General features: G+C 47.9%; 1 protein-coding gene across 1 annotated transcript in view; it reads right to left on the minus strand.

Annotated features, from left to right (window-relative positions):
• Positions 1-51: 51 nt before the first annotated feature.
• MED27 (mediator complex subunit 27) overlaps positions 52-22,788 on the minus strand; it is an 81,770-nt gene continuing 59,033 nt past the window's right edge. The window contains exons 4-8 of the mRNA XM_032958687.2: positions 16,905-16,998; positions 9,696-9,803; positions 4,376-4,417; positions 3,144-3,221; positions 52-2,304 (exon numbers count right to left, since the gene is read on the minus strand). Coding sequence (XP_032814578.1) covers positions 2,170-2,304; positions 3,144-3,221; positions 4,376-4,417; positions 9,696-9,803; positions 16,905-16,998 — 457 coding nt within the window. The 3' untranslated portion in view covers positions 52-2,169. The remainder of the gene's footprint in view (positions 2,305-3,143; positions 3,222-4,375; positions 4,418-9,695; positions 9,804-16,904; positions 16,999-22,788) is intronic.

A 22,788-nucleotide genomic window follows, 5' to 3' on the forward strand; every position in this document is an offset into this window, starting at 1 on the left:
TCGAACACACGACCTCCTGTATACCAGGCGAGGTAGTTAACATCTGCACACTCTAAACAAGACCTTTATTTTGTGAGACAATATGGTACACTGTGTGTGATAATTTGTTTTCCAAGACACTCGGCTCAGTGACTCCCCATGAAAGGATTTGATGGATTGACACGATTCAAGGTCACAATGTGATTAACTTCCCCACCCAATTATTTTGGCATTGTGATTCATGTAGAATCCATAGTGGTAGCAATAACGGAAAGATTTTAATAAACAATGATCGATTCTTACACCTAACACAATGTCCCGATTATACGATTTAAATTTTTTTATTCCCCTCTACTTTTAATTTAAAAAGTTGGGGGTACGAATTATAATTTCGGTATGCATGCGAGTGTGCATGTGACCCGATATTTGTATAACTTTATTGATACGGGCATAAGTTTGTGCATCTCATCATTTGGTAAAAACGCGTGTACATCATCAGCATGTCGCAACATTGGAGGTCACATCCAGCCGCCCAGTCGTCGAGGACGTCAGCCATACGGACGCCTCGATGGCAAATGGTTAAAATTCAAGTGACTGCGTTCGGGGCGAGCGTCGGGCTGGGAACGCAGTGTCAGCGTTGGGCGTGATTGGCACGGCGGTTTTGTGTTAAATTTAAAAAGTGTGCACGCAGTAAATGGACAGCGATTGGTAAAGCAAGGGCGGAAATCACGTAGAATTGGTCAAACAAGAGGGAGGGGGTGATCATTTTGGACCCAGGAATGCAACCCTGTTTTTCGCATAGGGTCTAATATTTGTCAAACGTGGTTTTGTCCAACACATCATTTTCCAGGAATGTAACCTCTGCGTTCGGTGAGGTTTGCCTTTAATATTCTGTGCAAGACCACAAAACAGGTTATACGATTGCTCAAACCACTTTAATAATTCATGCTTCATAAAGGAAATCACACACAGAAAAATATGGCCACGTGGTATATTTATTAAATGCAGAACGCTGCCTACAAAATATTAACAATTTGAAAGACCCAACTCCCCCCCCCTCTCCCCATCTGTTACTAATTGAGTGGTTACCTAATTACCTCCAAGACTAACAATTCCCTATCACAATTACTACGCGCTGCCGTGCCAGGCTCCAATGTGAATGCATGCGCGTCAGTTTCTACGAGGATCATCAATATAAACCTCAAGTTATTGTACATTGCTTTAAAGTGGATGCTGCCGTGGTGTGATGGTGAGCGCACTCGACTTGCGATCCAGAGGTCGCCGCTTCGATTCCATCTCCCAGCAGCACGGCAGTTCAAGCACTGGGCAAATGTGTCTGTACCACAGCTTGACGATTGGTATAGGTAAGGTAAAAGTGTTGAGGTACTCCCACATGTTATAGCGCACTGTGCCAAATAATGTGCTATGAAACTGGTTACTTTAACCAACAAGCACTGTGGTCAAGTTATGGTTAAATAACCCCAACGACCGACAAGGCGTGAACAGGCCCTCATCCAGTAGTCGGTTGACAAAACGCTGTACATGGACAAAAAAAATACAGTAAAACCTTGGACTGCGAGCATAATTTGTTCCGGAAACGTGTTTGTAATCCAAAGCACTCGTATATCAGTTGTGATCACGTGACGCTCGGCAAACAAAGCGTATACGTACTACTCGTACTGCAAGACCTCGATCGTTTATCAAATTCATATTTACTTAAAATTTTTGCTCGTCTTGCAAAACACTCGCAGACCAAGTTACTCGCAATCCAAGGTTTTACTGTACCAGAAAGTACAACATTTACCGCGTAGGTTTTATGCGGTTGTACCTTATAGGTCTCCGATGTGTTTTTGGGTTGTACCAAATGTTGACTGGCATGATGCCCGACGTTTCCGTGCACCAGCTAGCGAAATACGCCCACTTGCCGGCCATACGTCAGAAAGCTGAGCTCAGCGAAATGGAACCAGCAACTTCATCAACAATGGCCAACACTATACGACTGACGGTGTAGGTGGGCTGCTCAATTCAATTCCCCAAAAAAATCTCCCAGCAGGTGGAACGAAACATCGGGACATCGCGCTGAACAACACTCGGTACAACCTGAAAACGACATCGGACGGCTGAGTACAAACGTATCTAACCTGGGTTCAACATTCTACCCCAGAGTCCTCCCAGACGCTCAGGTGTGTGCTACTGGCGGCAGGTGTCGTGGAAAGCCTCGAGGGTGCGGAAATCTCTCCACGTTGGCGGAAGACCATCCTGCAGCTGCTTGCCGCAGCGTTGACACGTGCTTTGGAACAAAGAGATGTAGCTGTGCATCCACATCTGCAAGAAACAGGATACAGGTCAAAGGTTATCTAAGCGAGCAGGTACAATCGGAGCTTAATTTCCCACTCGAAATTTTCCGAGTCACTTGAGAGAATAGTCAGCGGAACGTGACGAAAGTAGCCACTGCCCATAGCGAAAGGTATACTGGATGTGGTGTGCCAGGTGCGGAAATATTTTTAGGATCGTCAACCCGACCGAAATGTATGTTACAGGGGTTTAAAAATATATGCAGGGTTGTGAAAGTGCTATTTGTAATAATGAAGAGAGGTGCAGACCTGGCTAGGAGGGAATTAAATGGGATAATCCAATCGGCATTCACACCCTCATAATACACTACGCCAATGTTTGAAGGTGTCAAAATTAAACGAGCAACAAACATTATGGAAAGCACATAGATTCGGTAACGCCTTCCAACAAGCGTTTGCCCTCGGAAGTATTTAATTAGCGGCAATAATTATACTTCACACCAGCACAACGAGATCACGTTGCAAAGATGGCTTAACGTGCAATGACGTCATCGGGAGGTTAGGAGCGTGCATGATGCGTGACAGAAAGATGATATCACCTGCAATGATGTCATTGCCTCAACTGATAAGGATAATCCTGGATTTTTTTTATCACCAAGCTTTGGACAATGCTTCCATCAATTCGGTCCTGTTTTCTTTCGGAGACGGTGCTCATTGGTTAACAACTTTATTCTAAAATTCTGTTCATATTGGTTAATCTTTATGAGAGTTGTCTTGCTTACCCACTCTATAGACAGATGGATGGACGGACAGAGCTTATGCATTAATGCTCTCAACCTTCATTAAAAAACTGTTAAAAACATTCCTTACCATGAAAGAGCGGATGACTACTTCTGGCAAATGTGGGAGCTGATAGTGCAGAGAGGCAGCTGTGGCATGATCAGTCACCTGAAACGATAATGTTAGGGTTAGGGAAAATATATTGACTTTGTTTCCAGGCACTGCTTATCAAAATAAATTGGTTACCAAGCCAACACCAACAATCCAAAAAAAATCCCATATTACAAGACAGACACGGCAATGATTAAACATTCAGTGTGTTGACATTTCCAACAGACATATTTAGCGCAAGGTCTGCAATCCTTTTAATTAAATGGACAAGCAGAGTGAGTTTTTGAGCACAATGAACAAAAATAACCTGAGTGCCTGAAAATATATGAGCGTTCTCTTTTGCTTAGCAAGGAAATTGGTTGGTATCTGTTTGATTTTTTCATTCAATTAAATGTTCGCATCTAAAGCAAGATGACACATTAATAGAAGCATCGTCCGACTTTGAAAAAAAAACAGTTGGTGCATCTCCAAAAGGAACTTTAAAGCTGGACACGGATAAGCCTTCTTTTAATGCATAACACTTAAACTGTCTCCGCAAACCCGCACGAGAGTAATTATGGAAATAAAACGATGTTTCCATTGTCAAAATATATTCTCACGCAAAATGTACACCGTGCTTCCGACAGCTATAAATATAGCCGAAGGAGATTTTTTTTACAAAGCTACAATCCATAAATTACATTTTCTTGTGTGTGTACGGCAATTTCTTTGAAATGACAGAATATTTCAAAGGGCTTTGCAAATGAGCTGAAAGTATTTTAAAAGTGATGCAATGAGTGGCAGCCGCAATAATGCATGTGCACAAACACAATATTTTTACAGCGGTGGAAGTAATAACAGACGCGTCGCCAAGTCACAATCGCACGACGTCTTTTTCCTCTGGATTTTGTGATAAATTAAAACTTCGAGAGTGACGCACAGCATTGCCTCCATAATTACACCGCCGGAGTTGCAATTTACGAAAGGGAAGAAAAAAAAACTCCGCTCTGCCCTTCTGCCGCGAGTGCATTGTACAATTTTTCCGGCTTTGAGATAATACGGACACTTGCTCTTTTAACACATTTTCTGAAATGTAAATGTGTAAAATGTGTGTGTGAGCTCAGGCTTTTGTTCTAAAGATCAGCCGATACTATCTGCTGATCATCTTCTCTCAAAAAAGTGTACACATAACGGAAGAAACGTTTGAGGAAAGTCATAATAAAAAGGCATACCTTTTGAAATACCAGGTAACGCGATTTGGACCACAAATCCAACTGTGGTTGGGGCGGGGGGGGGCGATAATGACAGGGTTCACCGCGGGGAGAAGCAATGCAAACAATGCAGACAAATCAGCTGGGAGAAGCAGCCACTCCGGCAATCAGTGGCATCGTTATCGAGCCAGATTACGCGGGGGCCAGTTTGATTCCTGCAGCCACTCGATAATGTACGGACACTTTTGAAAAAAAACAAGAAATAAATAACACCCCCATCTTCTTCTGAAAAGTGAGCACTTAACAGGTGAAAATATAAAAAAAACACAATCTTCCACTGTGGCGTGATCGTTTCAAAGTCAAATATAAAACTGGGAAATAGCTGGCAGCTAAATTACGTGCCACACGAAACGGCTTTTTCGTGTAGAACAAAAATAAACAATAACCGTAATGTGTTGGCTGTGGTTTGCCAGTGCAAATTAACGGGAAAAAACCTCCACCTCACTCGGTGTGTCGTTAACACTGCCCCCCCCCCCCCCCTTTTGACAGAAAACACAGTCTGGTAATATTTTGAGCTGTAGATGTTCTTCACATTAGATAGATAAGGTACATCTTATTTACTTCAGCAGGAATGGTTCAATAAGCTGTTAGGCTCTATTTGATGGGCATACTGCGACATTCACATTTTTTTTGCCCTTGGGAGGTCAGGAAGTTGGCGACGACGAAGACGTTTAAGTCCTGGCTGAAGACCCCCACCACCTGTTTAACACGGACCCTCTCTCTCCTCTAGATCCTATCTCGTCTCTTTTGCTTTCTCTCCCCGGTTACATCTCACCGATTTTCCTCCTTCATACGCACGGTGCTCCGAGATCAATTGCTAAAATGGCGCCTTATGAATTTAATTCAGAATCAGAATCTTTATTTCGACTGGAGGAATCCGATGGGCTATGAAGCTCTTTTTCACAGATGCTCAATAGGCACGGGTCAGCAAGATATAACAAACAATAAAATATTATAACAAGGTACTGTAGTGTTAATGACATGCATTGTGTAAGTTTTTTTTTAAAATAGATAGCCAAGCCTCCCTCGTAGAACATAAACAGTACGTTAAATCAAAGGCACAGGTTATATTTTGATTCATTGTTTTTTTATAGTTTAAATCTCAATTGAAAACGCATTTCTTTACAACGGCTTTTTGTGCTTCGTTTGTTGTCCTTCCCCGATTAACACGGTTGCCTACGTACATTGCGAAAGTTCAACTTACATACATACATGAATTCTTCACTTGGGTCATGAAAAAGTGGTTTAGTTACAGTGAGGGGAAAAAAGTATTTGATCCCCTGCTGATTTTGTACGTTTGCCCACTGACAAATAAATGATCAGTCTATAATTTTAATGGTAGGTTTATTTGAACAGTGAGAGACAGAATAACAACAAAATCCAGAAAAACGCATGTCAAAAATGTTATAAATTGATTTGCATTTTAATGAGGGAAATAAGTATTTGACCCCTCTGCAAAACATGACTTAGTACTTGGTGGCAAAACCCTTGTTGGCAATTACAGAGGTCAGACGTTTCTTGTAGTTGGCCACCAGGTTTGCACACATCTCAGGAGGGATTTTGTTCCACTCCTCTTTGCAGATCTTCTCCAAGTCATTAAGGTTTCGAGGCTGACGTTTGGCAACTCGAACCTTCAGCTCCCTCCACAGATTTTCTATGGGATTAAGGTCTGGAGACTGGCTAGGCCACTCCAGGACCTTAATGTGCTTCTTCTTGAGCCACTCCTTTGTTGCCTTGGCCATGTGTTTTTGGTCATTGTCATGCTGGAATACCCATCCACGACCCATTTTCAATGCCCTGGCTGAGGGAAGGAGGTTCTCACCCAAGATTTGACGGAACATGGCCTCGTCCATCGTCCCTTTGATGCGGTGAAGTTGTCCTGTCCCCTTAGCAGAAAAACACCCCCAAAGCATAATGTTTCCACCTCCATGTTTGACGGTGGCGATGGTGTTCTTGGGGTCATAGGCAGCATTCCTCCTCCTCCAAACACGGGGAGTTGAGTTGATGCCAAGGAGCTCCATTTTGGTCCCATCTGACCACAACACTTTCACCCAGTTGTCCTCTGAATCATTCAGATGTTTATTGGCAAACTTCAGCCGGGCATGTATATGTGCTTTCTTGAGCAGGGGGACCTTGCGGGCGCTGCAGGATTTCAGTCCTTCACGGCGTAGTGTGTTACCAATTGTTTTCTTGGTGGCTATGGTCCCAGCTGCCTTGAGATCATTGAAAAGATCCTCCCGTGTAGTTCTCGGCTGATTCCTCACCGTTCTCATGATCATTGCAACTCCACGAGGTGAGATCTTGCATGGAGCCCCAGGCCGAGGGAGATTGACAGTTCTTTTGTGTTTCTTCCATTTGCGAATAATCGCACCAACTGTTGTCACCGTCTCACCAAGCTGCTTGGCAATGGTCTTGTAGCCCATTCCAGCCTTGTGTAGGTCTACAATCTTGTCCCTGACACCCTTGGAGAGCTCTTTGGTCTTGGCCATGGTGGAGTTTGGAATCTGATTGATTGATTGCTTCTGTGGACAGGTGTCTTTTATACAGGTAACAAGCTGAGATTAGGAGCACTCCTTTTAAGAGTGTGATCCTAATCGCAGCTCGTTACCTGCATAAAAGACACCTGGAAGCCAGAAATCTTTCTGATTGAGAGGGGGTCAAATACTTATTTCCCAAATTAAAATGCAAATCAATTTATAACATTTTTGACATGCGTTTTTCTGGATTATTTTGTTGTTATTCTATCTCTCACTGTTCAAATAAACCTACCATTACAATTATAGACTGATCATTTCTTTGTCAGTGGGCAAACGTACAAAATCAGCAGGGGATCAAATACTTTTTTCCCTCACTGTACGTTGATAATATAATTACTATTTTTGGCCACTGGGTTTTCTCTTGATTGCTTAAAATTATTGCTCCCCGCTTTGTTCACGTGTAAATATACAAACTGCCTCGTGGATGCATGTCATCAATATCAGCTATGATCTATCAACCGCTGGTTGAAGGCTTCTCCCAGGCCGCCGCCATCTGTCGTGGTCTTGCACTGCAACAATCCAATCCAACACCTATCTACACATGAGCCAAGTCCATCGCTCCCACCTCCACGACAGACACTCTGGGGAATGTTCCCCTTCCTTGGGCTGCCTCTCCGTCACTAGCATCGACCACCGATCAGCATCCTTTCGAGCGACGCAATCCTGCCCAAGCCCACTTACTCTCAACCAGTCGACATGACGTTTATAGCTTTCGTATGTTCTCTAATTCATGCGTTCCACTTCCTGTCTCTCGGTGGAATTCGTATAATTTTAGTATATGTATAAGTGCAATAGTAGATAATGAAGTGAGAACAACGACGATGATCATGATACCTATCGCATTGTTTCTCATGTGGCTGATGCTTCTCTAATTTGTATTTACACTGTGTACGTTGTTATTTATTTAGGATTAGTGACTTGCTTACCTCTTCTCTACTTTGCACTCCGACTGTAATTGTTATATTGTTTGTTGTTGTAACTTGCTGACCCAGCCCTACCAGACATCTGTGAAAAAGAGCCTCACAGCTCATCGGATTCCTCCAGAATAAATATTCCAAATTCCGAAACGAGCCACTCAATTCCCGTTCGGCCGTGATGCAGGCACGGCCAGCAGGTGGGGGCAGGGAGTCGCCATCGAGAGACGGGCTATCGCCTCCTCAATAAAGACCCAAGGGGAACTTCCGGGCGACAAAAAGGAGGAGCGGGTGGCACGAGGTCATCTCCGAGGCGCCAGAGGCCACGCGGCAAATTCCTCCCGCGAGCGAGAGGAGAAATGGCCGTGTTCGCAAACACGGCGGAGTCGCTACGCAGAGCGCCCACGAGGAACCCAGCTCTCCCATCAATCAGCTGCCCGGAGGATAAATATAAATACTAGGAAACCCCGAGAGGGGAAGAGCCCTGGGCCAAAGCTTAACCTGCATTTACAGCCGCAGCGCCTCCTCAAAGCTACGGCGGCACGCGCTGAGTGTATTATAATTTATTTTAAAGTTAATCAATTTCAATTTAGCCGCTACCGCAAAGGTAACGGGGCAGCGAGGGCAAATGTTGGATGTACGAGACGCGCCGGTGGGTGGTGTGAAATGAAACGCCGTCGCTGAAGCGGGGGTTGGGTCTGACTTAAATGGTCTGTGCCATTACAACGATAATTGGTGCTAAACAACTTGTGTAAATCTCTGGGACGTGGCGGGAAATTTATTGCGGGCAATTTTTCATTTTAAAAAACATCGCAGCAGGCATGCGCCCAACCTGACAGATGCTTGTCTGGCAATGGCACAATATTTGCATGACCTTGATATGGAGGTTTTTCACTCCAACTCCAAGCGTTAACCCCTTCAACTCATGCCGCACGGAATGCGGTGTTTAAATTTTTATTAGCGGTTCTCCGCGTAATTATTTTTCCTCAATAATATGTAGCGTGCAGCGATTAGAGTGCAACACTTCAGATAAACCGGTGACCAAATTACCATTCAGAAACGTGCAGAAAGCACTCCACTTGCAAAAGAGGCAGAAATTAGCTTCTATTCAGGCCACCCAATACATTTTACAGATTAATTTTACAGGGCACCGATACATACGTTTTTGCTGTGAAGTTGACTAAAAAGACCCTGTGAAATTATCTCTAGAATCAAGATTGCATGTGTGTGTAAGTTATAATCAACATACCAATTGACATTTTTTCAAAACAAATTTGCAAACAAAAATTTATAACTTCCCTCGCATATCCACTCAAGTCTCCTTAGGAAATCAGCTCTCGCCTGGTTATTGTGCACCGCGTTCATATAAATAACTCTACTACGCGCACAATCGGAAAACAAATTCTCCCAGTGGCAATAACACAAAAATCACAAACACCATTGGTGAATGGCTTAGGAGATTAATGCAATCACTCTCATCGGACCTCTTAATTCGTTTGCTGAATGTGACACAGAACACGAAGGCGAATGGCGTGTGCGGTGCGGGACTGGGTGCAAAACAACGGTGGCACTGGGCCATCGGAGGCTTCCACACGAGTGCAGCCAAGGTCAAAGTTGTTGCACACTGGGCCGTGAACCTTCAAGGGCTTCACGCCCACGTCAACGAAAGCTGCATTCACAAAATTGACCTCCTGGCCACCGAATAGCTTAGTCTAGAAGGGCCCTCCCCGACAGTTCTCCCTGCCCCTCTGCCCCTCACCCCTCTCCGGCTGGGGTAGAAGGGCCGGGGGCAACGTTGGCCTCTTTGTTAATGCGGCCCCGGGGTCATACCTTGCCATCTTCGGTTTGAATGTTCTCGTGAAGAGCCTTGACAACGACACGCTCCAGGATGAGGCTTCGCATCACCACCAGCGCTCGAAGCACCTTCCCCAGGGAGATCTGCCGACGCACGTGCACACACGTCAGTGCGCACGTGCATAGGCACACACGGGTGAGCACTCGCATGCTCCCACGCGCAGGTACGAAGACAAAGAACCCCCCCCCCATAGTCTTAATAGGCTGTTGGGGCAAATGCCGTTAGCAAGCACTTATGAAGGTGGGCCAGCATCACACGCCTGGCCGCCTTTGTCTTCCAAGTGCTAATGTTTACACAAAGCACCTGGTATTCATTTAAGGCCCAGGCGACCTTGGAAAGGCCCAGGATGGTTCAAATATTTAACACTGTTTGTCATGTCCCACTCCACCCATACGCACGTACGCACGTGCCAGCACGCATCCACACACGAACACATGCGGACATGTGACCGCCAGCGTGCACCAGTTAACATGAAGTAGAATTCATCACAAAGGCCAGCGGCAGCCTCTTCCCAGAGGGGGATGAGGTGCACCTTGGATTGGCGAGCATGGATAATTCCCAGCCACGGCCGCTACCCACGGCAGCAACTCCGATAAACATTCGGCGCAGTTTTAATGCAGCACGAGGGTGCATTCTAAAAATAACTTACAAGGTTTCCCAAACACGCAGTTTCTCATTCCCATTTCAGATGAAAGCACGTACGATGCAATTCGAATGATCGTGCCCTTTGACGCAGCATTACTTCGTGCGAAATTCATTTTCTATCCATTATGCTTCCCGTTCGGGACTTTAAATGCAGGTGTTTTAGCACGGATGACCTTGTCCCTTAAACAGACTGCACGAATGAAGACGTGATGAAATACAAAAATATATACGTATGTAAATATGATAACGTGAAGAACACAGCGGTGGCAAGGCCAACTCAATTTGCTGCTGCTCCCTGTGAAATCTGCATGCGCATAACACATCCACCGTAATGATCGGTGAAAAACGAGTATCAGAAGTACTTAGTTTCATACAGATTTTAAACAGATCCCAGGGCTAACGTGTGCATCGTAATATTTCCCATTTCGGCACAGCTACACGGGAGAGCACGCGCACCCACACGTGGTCCCAGTAATTGCCATAATTGTGATGCTGCCGATCCAGCCAGAGGGGTAACATACCAAAAGGCGTGCACATAATCGTAGAATGCACACACTCAGACTCGTAAAATGCTGCGTAACAAGCGCAGTCCCTCTCGTCGGCTGGACCAGTTGGTAAACAGACGGTCGTGGGATTTTAGCGGCGCACGCGTGCCAAAGGATGATTTCGAAGAAAAGATACAATTAAACAGGAACGGAGTTTTGATTTAAAGCTTTCGTGACTGCAGGGATTCATATTCTTGGTTCTTTCGGTAAAGTCACGTAGAAGGGAAACAATAAAATGATATTGTTTTATATTTTTATTATTTTATTGTTTCCCTTCTACGTGACTTTACCGAAAGAACCAAGAACAGGAATGGAGTTAACGAACAAAAAAAATATTCATGAAAAGGTCTGGCGGATTTCCACAACAGCGTGGTGGTTAATTTAAACAGGGTCGGGGGGGGTGGGTGGAGGCGCTCCGTAATAACGCGCAGCTCTATTCAACGCGTGGCCTGTGCTGCCAACCGGCGCGAGTAATAATAATAAGCTGTGCCGTGAAGGCGAAAAAAAACCCACCACGACTTTGCCAGGCTTGCAGAAGGTCACGCGGTAATCCGGCGGAGCTTGCCTCGCTACGCCCCCGTTATTAGCGGCGGCGGGCGGGGGGGGGGGAGCATTGCGCTTGGCAACAATGCGCCGTGAACCGTGACAAATCCAAACGCTTCCATTATTGGAGAGATTACGCTGCAAAAGAATTGTACTTGCTTATTTAAAAAAAAACGCAACAAGAATAACAAAAAAGAAACCTTCAATTGACGAGAGGGGCCAGGACGATGTGCAAATAAAATTTCGGGGAGAGATAGCCGTGGCACAAAATGCAACCTCGTTGTTTAGCCGATCAAATCACGCGCAAACGATAAGCCACCCCACGTGTCGCGCTGAATACATTCTCCCCCACATTAGAGAAAAGCGGGGTTAAAAATGGAGACGGGTGCAACAGCTGCGTAATTATTCGCAACAGCTGTCTGTTTTCTTGCGTATTTAATTCAAGGAGGGCGCGTTATTCTTCGACCTTGTAGGGCAATTAAAACCTCAACACTTTTGACGAACAAATTGATTCGTGGTGCCGTGACGATTTGAGAGGCGGTGACACGTCCGTTACGTGAAACGTCACAAGTGGCGGACCGCGAGAGCCGGCGGCGGCTCGGGGAGGGCCTTCATCCAACAGCGGATTGATCAAGGCTGACGACGATGGCGTGTTCAATGCCGGTGTTGTTCAGCGACTGCAGCACTCTTAATGTGCCCCCAAACGACCAGACGTATCAAACAGAGAAGGGTGCTCTCCCATTAAGGGTCTATCTGGATTATAATGTCTATTTATGCATTTGTAGTGAGTTCAACTGAGTCGCAGACGCACTTCTTGGAGGCAACACATTAATTAATACCAACACACGGGGTAACTGCCTCTTAACAAGATAACAACCTATGGTGGTGGACCACCAGGCTAACTGCACTAATTTACACAGTAACTATCAACAACGGACCAGACCACAGATTGGGTCCAGGTCCAGGTGTTGGTGACCCTGTAGGACGTAGAACGCAGAATTAGATTCTTCAGGATGAACAGTAGCCGGTCGCTCTCGGGGACCCGGCCTACAGTGAGGGGAAAAAAGTATTTGATCCCCTGCCGATTTTGTACGTTTGCCCACTGACAAAGAACTAATCAGTCCATAATTTTAATTGTAGGTTTATTTGAACAGTGAGAGACAGAATAACAACAAAAATCCAGAAAAACGCATGTCAAAAATGTTATAAATTGATTTGCATTTTAATGAGGGAAATAAGTATTTGACCCCTCTGCAAAACATGACTTAGTACTTGGTGGCAAAACCCTTGTTGGCAATCACAGAGGTCAGACGTTTCTTGTAGTTGGCCACCAGGTTTGCACACATCTCAGAAGGGATTTTGTCCCACTCCTCTTTGCAGATCTTCTCCAAGTCATTAAGGTTTCGAGGCTGACGTTTGGCAACTCGAACCTTCAACTCCCTCCACAGATTTTCTATGGGATTAAGGTCTGGAGACTGGCTAGGCCACTCCAGGACCTTAATGTGCTTCTTCTTGAGCCACTCCTTTGTTGCCTTGGCCGTGTGTTTTGGGTCATTGTCATGCTGGAATACCCATACACGACCCATTTTGAATGCCCTGGCTGAGGGAAGGAGGTTCTCACCAAAGATTTGACGGTACATGGCCCCGTCCATCGTCCATTTGATGCGGTGAAGTTGTCCTGTCCCCTTAGCAGAAAAAAACCCCCAAAGCATAATGTTTTCACCTCCATGTTTGATGGTGGGGATGGTGTTCTTGGGGTCATAGGCAGCATTCCTCCTCCTCCAAACACGGCCAGTTGAGTTGATGCCAAAGAGCACCATTTTGGTCTCATCTGACCACAACACTTCCACCCAGTTGTCCTCCGAATCATTCAGATGTTCATTGGCAAACTTCAGACGGGCATGTAAATGTGCTTTCTTGAGCAGGGGGACCTTGCAGGCGCTGCAGGATTTCAGGCCTTCACGGCGTAGTGTGTTACCAATTGTTTTCTTGGTGACTATGGTCCCAGCTGCCTTGAGATCATTGACAAAATCCTCCCGTGTAGTTCTGGGCTGATTCCTCACCGCTGTCATGATCATTGCAACTCCACGAGGTGAGATCTTGCATGGAGCCCCAGGCCAAGGGAGATTGACAGTTCTTTTGTGTTTCTTCAATTTGCGAATAATCGCACCAACTGTTGTCACCTTCTCACCAAGCTGCTTGGCAATGGTCTTGTAGCCCATTCCAGCCTTGTGTAGGTCTACAATCTTCTTCCTGACATCCTTGGACAGCTCTTTGGTCTTGGTCATGGTGGAGAGTTTGGAATCTGATTGATTGATTGCTTCTGTGGACAGGTGTCTTTTACACAGGTATCAAGCTGAGATTAGGAGCACTCCCTTTAAGAGTGTGCTCCTAATCTCAGCTCGTTACCTGTATAAAAGGCACCTGGGAGCCAGAAATCTTTCTGATTGAGAGGGGGTCAAATACTTATTTCCCTCATTAAAATGCAAATCAATTTATAACATTTTTGACATGCGTTTTTCTCGATTTTGTTGTCATTCTGTCTCTCACTGTTAAAATAAACCTACCATTAAAATTATAGTCTGATCATTTATTTGTCAGTGGGCAAACGTACAAAATCAGCAGGTGATAAAATACTTTTTTTCCTTCACTGTATATCTTCTGTGGCGTGGCTGGGCCCCGCCCTTGGCCACGACCACCTTCTAGAATCCTCGAGCAGGATCTCGACCCTGACACGTGACCACCCCTAGCCCCCACCTGAGGGCCCTGTGTAGACTTGACCGGTCACGTCTCCTTCGGGGTCAGCCAGAGTGCCATGGCCCTTAGTAACCCCATTTCCGTGGCCGGCACTCTCACATCCTATCCTGTCGGGGTCGGCACTGCACGCAGAGCGTGGCTCCATCCAGCACTGTCAGTCAGCGCTCACCGAGCCCCTCTAGGGCCGGTACTGCACCCACATGTCCGTGGTGCCTGCGATGTCAATACATCGCACGCCGTGCCTCTCTCGGGCCAGCATTACACAGTGACATCCGCGATGTCACTACACATTGACTTTCTCATGGGATAATGATGAGCTCCAATTTAGGCAAACGTAGCATTTTATATGAAGGTGGTCTTCTTCAAAAGCAACACAGATTAGGCACAATGAGTCAATCCGCCTCCACCACTCCCAATTCGATGAATTTCCACGTTCGATCCAATAACCAATTCTCTTTTCCTCTATGTTGACATTCTATCTGAATGTAGCGGTCACTGTTGGCTACAGAAAAAACACCGATTTATACGCACGCTACCCGCTTAATGTATCGTGAGCTTAAGCATCGGTATTAATCAACGAATCGTTACAATCTTACCAATAAATATCACTGATCAATCAATCAATAAGGAGGTCTCAATTTACTGCAGCTCGGGCCACAGTGGCACAGAGGTAATGCTTGTGCCTCATAGCAAGAAAGTCCTGGGTTCGATTCCCCATCAAGAAACATTTTTGCATGGCGTTTGTACATTCTCTCCCCCTGTGTTGCATGGGTTTCCTCCAAGCATACCATGTTACTGGTATTGGCCAAAAAAACACAACAATGCTGAAATTTTACCTGCACATTACTCAACTGGGATTACACATAACAGCGATATCTCTCCCCCGACTACAAACACTTGGCAGGACCCTCTTAAAACAGAAACCTGAGACTCGGTGAGGATTTCTAAGCGTAATATTAATAATAATAGCATCGCCTGTAAAATGTGTTCTTCAAATTTCATTCATTTTAATCTTCCAGCCAGTTTCCGACAAAATCTTGGAGCACGAGTTTGTTTTTGTCTACCTTGCATTCTCTTACCATTTACCATATTTCACCTCTCGAGAGTGACCATTGCATTGGTCTCTATGGATTCCTTGCCCCCATTTACAAACAAATCCTTAATTTCGTTCCAAGCGTGCGTGTCCCTACCTAATCATCCGCGAGATAAAAACAAACGCGGTGCTCCTTATAATAATAAGCCCCGTTACACGCGGCTCTCGGCCGAGGAAGGCGCCGGCTGACGTCAAGAAATTTGCAGCTGGAAGCTCGCGGGTCGTACACGGAGGAATTCTGCGAACTGCGTCATTTCAGTCGATGCTCGGGTCCAACCGTACGAACGGTCAGGCATCGCGCAGTCCAAACCCACCGGGACGGCACGGGGAAGGGGCTACCGGCCCACCAGTCGCGCATCTGCCACCGCTACCTGCCACCCCTGTGTCTTGCTTAATTAAAGGCAAACTCACCACCGTGACCAGACTCGACAATACAGCGGCTCAACTTCCATTCTCATCTCGGGAGGGATTTATTTCTTCATATATATTGTATATGATTTTTTTTTTTGCTTTGTGTCCCTCCACTTTAATATGGCATGGTCTTTCTTTTATTACAAAAGGACGCAGGGTAAATAATGAAGGGACTCGGGTACACAAAGGTCGTGTAGCCGCACTGATTGCATCCACACCTTGGCCGATACACAAGGGATGATGAAGGTTAACGCTTCCGTAACAATGTTCTCGCACGGTGCCCAGGCCATGGACAGAAGAGCAGGAGGGGTGGGGGGGGGAGTAAAGAATGAGAATGAGGAAGAGAAGAAACGATAGCGGTGGGCAACAAGCAAACGGCCCACGAGAGGTTTGTAACAGCCACCTTCCCCCATTGGCTGAATTGTCAATTTAAACGTAGCGTTCGCACGCCATTTGCCTAAATCGCACACATCACAATCTTACATGCGCGATTTAAACACAGGCCTCGCGAGCGTCACAAACCAAAAGTGAATCGATGAAATCGATGTAGTTACGAGGAAGCATTGGCCCCGCTCCAGCGATTCAATGAGTTTATTCAGACTCGTGATTCAATGCAAGAGTCAATAATTTAGAATCGAAAATATTCCACCTCATTTGTCGTTGCTTCTTCTCTCCGTCCGGTTCGTACAGGCTGTATTACCCTCCGCTATCGAAAATGTATCATTTGCACACCATTTTCAGAATCTCTGCAAGCATCGTAAATAAACTGACTTTCAACAAATGCGATTTCAGTGGACGCATCTCTTCAGCTGCCCCCTCTCACAACATGGAACTGCCTTACACCCCTCATCCGTGCTGCTGACTCCATGCTCCTGTTCAATATATACGCACAATATAGTACCGTCTAAATGATGCAAACGTCAGCCTGTGGTTGTGACCACATCTTGAGATGTAGTTGTATTCAGGCACCATATAAATACAAATCGTACGAATCAATTTAAATCGGCGGATCGCGGCATGGCTGCTGCGCTGTGCCCTGCGTTAAGCGACGTTAATGGTTAACGAGTTGCCGATGACACCACGAACGCGCCCAGCGATCCGAGGAGCTGACGAGCGCTGGATTTGGGCGGGCGGTGCGCGAAGGGGCGCTCTCGGCCTCGGGGACGCCCCCCGAGAGGAGTGGAGCTCACCACAACGATGGCCGATGTTCCGCTGGGCCTCGACAGCGTGAAGGACATGTCGCCGAACAGACGATCCATGCGTGTGATCACCTCGTCCACGTACCTGACCGCGCAAACGCGGCGCACGCACAAAGACAAAGACGAGCGCGCTCGCACAGACGTACAAATGCAACGACTGTCATTTCGCCGGTAAGCGATGTCACCACAGCGCTTGCGCCAGGCTACGTGCGTTCCTTTGTGGCTGTGGCAAGTGTCAAAAGTTTGCCGGTAGGAGGTAGATGTCACACTCAGGTGTTATGGGTTCAGCGGTTGACAAGGCTGGCAGGGACGTACACGCACATGTGCACATACACGCACACGTGGATAAACGCGGAGACACAGGCTCATACACAAAAATGAAAAATACACAGAACACTTGCAGACACACACAAATTTGCAATGCAGAAAGCCACAGTCACAGACACACATATACACACACACAACACATCAATAACCAGTTCCCAGTTGACCCCATCACTACCATCTCCTGCCTGCCCATAACACCGCAAACCAAAACGGGCTGAAAATCAGCTCAGTGCCCACTTCAATCAGATTTAAATTCATAACTGCACCCTTTCCTTCCCAATCATGCTGTTCGTGGTGCCTGCCAGCAAATTGGAAGCTTACGGGTGGACATGCGCGGGCCATTAGAAGTGCCGGCTCAAAAGATTCTTGCTCGCGGTTTCCAGGGCCCGTCAGTGCGGTCCGTGGGCCGCTGCCAGGGGAACACGGAGGCCGCCGGTCTGTACGGGGTAATGGGTAGACGCACCAAACGCACGTCGCAACTTCTATTTTATGAAGGTCGCCCCTCCCCATCCTGGGCAAGTGCTTGGGCGCAAAGTTCAACAAAGCCCCGTTAATCGCCATGCCCTTTGTACCACTGCCCCCCCCCACTCCTCCTCCCGCCCTCTCCCACCAGTTCCCTCATTTCCACCATCAAATGAGAGATTTCCCCACCCCCCCCTTTGGAAAATGCGGCAAACTTCTCAGCCGGACCTTGACCCGAGGGATAATCGAGCGTGGAGCGGAGGTGTCCTCTCCCCCGGTGCAGACTCAATCACAGGCATCCTTAAATATTGATGAACGCCCGCAGGGGACTGCGAAGGGGTTTGAAGGGGGTGCGCGCACGTGCGTGTGTGCGTCGTGCAGGGGGATGCTGGAAGAGGAGGCGGCAGGGTGGGCCGGAGGGTGGCACGGGGGAAGAGCCCCGTAAGAGATGGGAGTTGACGGGAGGCGGATAACGAGGGGAGTTGTCGAGCTGAGGATGTTTGGCATGGGGACGCCGCGGGACACGGTCCGGAAGGCTCGGTTCCCGCGGGACTCTGTCTGCGTGCGCGCCTGCGACCCACGGCGCTGAACGCCTGCGACTCGCCGGCACGTGAACAACGACGGGAGACAGACGGGCAAGGAAGGAAACCTGCGGAGCCAGATTTGATTTATATATATATTTTTTACACATTTAGAGATTCTGTATTGGATGCAAGTAAAAAAAAAAGTGAGTGGGCTTGGGAAGAGCAACACTGCGAGAAGGGATGATGGTCGGTTGTCGAGACTAATGACGGAGTGGCAGCCGAAGGAGGAAACGCACCCGAGAGCACGTGCACCACGGAGAGGCAGAGCTTCGAAATCGGATCGCGTGCGGGGAGCTTGGTGGATTATTGCATTGTGGGATCGTGACAGATGGCGACGGGCTTGGTGAGGCAATCGCCCAGCAGTAGATCGATCATGGCCGACGCTGATGACGACAAAATCTTTTTTTTGTGCGCAAAATAAAACTTTTGTGCGCGCGCCTTTCGGCGTGACCCCGGTGGCCTCTGGGGAGTGGGAATGAGAGGCTCAGCTAAACCCGTGGGGACAAGGCAATCTGGGATCTTTAAAAAAAAAGTTACTAAAATCCATCAAAATCCAAAGCAATTAACCCTGGGGTCCGCCCCAATGCCGCCACTCAAAGTCACGCGCGATGCCGCATCCTCACGAAAGCTGTCGTTTGTTTCAAGGCGCACGCGGCGCGTGACAATTGGTGATGCGAGGAAGACATCTTTTAAAAAATGACGGTAGTCTTCCGAGCACCGCTCCAGAGGCGACATATTTGTGGCCCTGCGCTTCCAACGATGGCATCACGAACCGCTCGGAGGAACCAACAACAAACGGACAGCATTTTTATTTTTTATCACGTGGCATTTCTCACCGTTTCCTAGATCGGTCAACTTCCCAATCGATATAGCATACAGTCCCCGTTTTGTCAATTCACTGCTGGATGAGGGGCCTCGCCACGCCGTGCGCGAATCGTGGCGGTTATTTGACTATACATCACCGTGCTGGTCAGTGCGGATTGGTGGTGAAGGCGGGGAGAGCATAGACGTGGGCAGCATAGTAACAAACTACGGATTTTTCCGTTCTGCCCTTCGCTGTGCGCAACGTTGCGCGGTCGGTCACTTTCCAACGAAACGAACTTCCTTTCGCCCATGTAGCTGACATTCCGTTTCCGTATCCGGACATTGTGACGCGTCGTCGCACGGGAGCTCTGCTCATGAAGAGAGGCGAAACCAAAGTTTCCGCGACAGCGAATTAGCAACAAGTGCGGACGCGTGTAAATACCGTTCTCTACATAATACAGTTTTCTTTGGGTTAGATCGCGTAAATATATACATTTGTCATTAAACCTGCCACCCCACCCGACACAGCCAATTAGTAAAGCTTGTCACGTGAACAGAACATGCCAATTCGTTACTAGTGTAAAGACAGTACGGAGCGATAGAGGGACAGTATGGTTCCCCGGGACCATGGATACTAATGGACGTGCCGATGATGATTGGCGGGACGAGCGTTGACAGGGTCACGTGAAGGGGAGCACGGGATCCAATGGCGAGAAAGTGTAATAAGGGCGGAGATCGTCTCCATCGTCTTCGAGTTGTCTTGAGACTAGAGCTACGCTATCTCAGAACAGAGTCGTCTAACTACCCAAGTGTATATAGTCACTCGCGGTTACTCGTTGAGTTGTCAGCGGACTTTATTCATAATAAATATACAGAAAGACAAGACGGTGTCTCTGACAGCTACTTTACACTAGTACAGCACTAACCGGTGTGTTGGAGAGCCAAGCCACAACATTCACATTCCGAGTACAACATTTACAATTTGACAAACCTTACTGATTTGGCTGTGTCGGGGGGTGGCGGGTTTAACGGCAAGTTTATATATTTACGCGATCCAACCCAAAAAGCCTGTATTATGGAAGATATTGTTTGCGAAAGCCTCCTACGTCTTAAACTGACCGTTCTCTACGTTTCAGGAGAGTCAACCTGCGGGACACCCGGACGGCATCTACGCGACGTCGGGTGTCGTTTCACCGCACGGCTCGAGATTCCAAGTAAGCCGTCCATTTGGTGGGGCAGCGTCAGTTTTATGACAACACTTTGACCTCTTCTGCTGCAAGCCGCACAACCGGGGGACATCTCCAAAACGTCGTCGACCTCGAGCGAGCGAACGTTTTTTAGTTTTTTCAATGCGTAGGCAACGCCAACGCAAGGCGCTCGCACGCTCTCTCCCGCTCCGGTTCGCCGCGAGATATGAACGCGCACGTGTGCGCGCGTTCGCTTTTCAAGTGGCCAGGGTAGAGAGCGATGCAGAGGCAGCAGAGGGCGCTGCGTTAAGGAACGAACAAACGAACGGGATGGTGGCGTTGGCGCCGTTTGCCATCCGGTAGCGGAGGGGCGTTGGTCAACCGTCGACAGCTGAAAACGGCGGCTTTATTAATTAATGCGGCTGGATGTGCGAGTATAATTGGATTTTAATGTTTTATAAGCTCACGCCATGTTTTGACACCCCTTAAACGCGTCTTTGTTAACCGGGTGAGTAAACTGCCGGGCGAGCTTTTAATGTAAGTGCCGAGAGTGCAGATCTGCATGATTGGGCTGCTTGCGTCCTGTAAGGGAAACATTTGTTGTACATTGTACGGAGGCGTTTAAAAATATAGGGTGGACCGTTACTCTGATGTGCAGCCAATTTATTAAAATGGCACAATAAATTGTACGCGTACACGGGGGAAAACTGACGCAAAAGTTTCGTGAGAGCCACATATGAAACAACGAACAAACACGACCAATAGCCCCTTGCATTACCTGAACACGATAATTAAATTCCATCATATAATCATAATAGAGAAGGGAATTTCAAAAGCCAAGGCTAAACAATGGGTTGGTTCAACTGCCGAGAGAATCCCCCATGTGTTCAACGCTCTCCTGCCCCTCCTCCTCGTGCACGCGTACAACGGTACATCGTGAGCACGCATCCTTTTGGCCCCAATAAAGTACTTTAAGACGAGGAACGCTCCGAACCGCAATCGTTACGCACGCTACTGCCACCATTTACGCATTTGTCACTTTTACCGCCCGATAATAAACGAGACCCCATTAAATATCCAGAACGCAGTACATCTTCCCCGGCACCGTAAAAGCCACGCGCAGGCGCACGGGCGCGTTACGCTCGCCTGTACGCGGGCGCCGCATCGACCACGACCGGTTGGGAGCGAATTGACCCCCCAAAGTTTCCTCAATGACTGGGACGCTAATTGAAGTGCCGATGCCCTCGGTGGATGTCTGAGGGCGGTGGGGGCAGTGGGGGGGGGGGCAAGGCGGTAAGATGACTGTGATGTCAGGATAACCAGATAATAAACAAAAAAAACCCAGCGTAGGTCAACTCAGATGTGGTAACAAGTCACGAGCGTGCGCGCTCACACACTCACGTGCACGCTCACACACTCACGTGCACGCACACACACTCACGTGCACTCACACACACTCACGTGCACGCTCACACACTCACGTGCACTCACACACACTCACGTGCACGCTCACACACTCGCGTGCACGCACACACACTCACGTGCACGCACACACACTCACGTGCACGCTCACACACTCACGTGCACTCACACACACTCACGTGCACGCACACACACTCGCGTGCACTCACGGCTAACTAATCCCGCCTTCTCCAAACACACCCGGTGTAAATATGCCGAGCTTAATTGGCTTTTCGGCAGAAACCCCCTGCATTGCACGGGGAAGAAGGGCTCCCCCCCCTCCCCCCCCCCCTGCTCGCGGCAACCGGTGCGCGGCGAGCACGGCTGCCCGTGCCCCCGAGGTGCCTTAGGCCCCGTCCCCTTCGGTGGCCGCTCTCGCGAGGCCTCGAGCGGCCAGGCCTCGTCGACTCCGAAGCCGCCGCTTCACATCGGGGCTTCGTAACCGCGGGACTAACAACGCCCCCCCCACCCCTCACCCCCCCCGATCGCGGCACCGATCAATTTGCGGCACAGCTCAATTTGCTGCTCGTGAGCGGTTTGTGTGTGTAGCGGGGACTGCGTATTTGTATTGTTGGGAGCCTGTGCGCGTGTATACGTTTCACGGTGTTTGTGTGTGTATTGCGGGACATGCGTGTGCATCGCGGGGCATGTATTTTGTTGTTTGTGTATCGCGGGGCATGTGTTTTGTGTGTGTTGTGTATCACGGGGCATGTGTGTTTAAGTATAACGGGTGAGCGCATTGGGCTATGAACCCGGTGAGTTTAGATGCCAGGGACGCCTAACATCAGTAGCGACCATCTGAACCAGTCTAAGGCTTCCCCAAGGTCGGTTCAGCCCGAAATGAATACCTTCTGCAGGGTGTGTAAACATTAAAACTGGGGAGACAAAGGTGGCCGGGCATAGTTCTGGCGAACACCACTACCCCATCCTGCGCTGTGCCGGAATTAAATAGACGCTCTCCAACAGAACTCTCCCCAAAAGTACCATGCAGGCTACACGGGATGCATTAAAACCACGTTAAAAGCATGTTAGAAATGTGTTAGAACCACT

The sequence above is a fragment of the Petromyzon marinus genome, chromosome 22 (genome assembly GCF_048934315.1).
Source record: "Petromyzon marinus isolate PM22_M1 ecotype Great Lakes invasive population chromosome 22, UKy_Petmar_22M1.pri1.0, whole genome shotgun sequence".
Taxonomy (NCBI): Eukaryota; Metazoa; Chordata; class Hyperoartia; order Petromyzontiformes; family Petromyzontidae; genus Petromyzon; species Petromyzon marinus.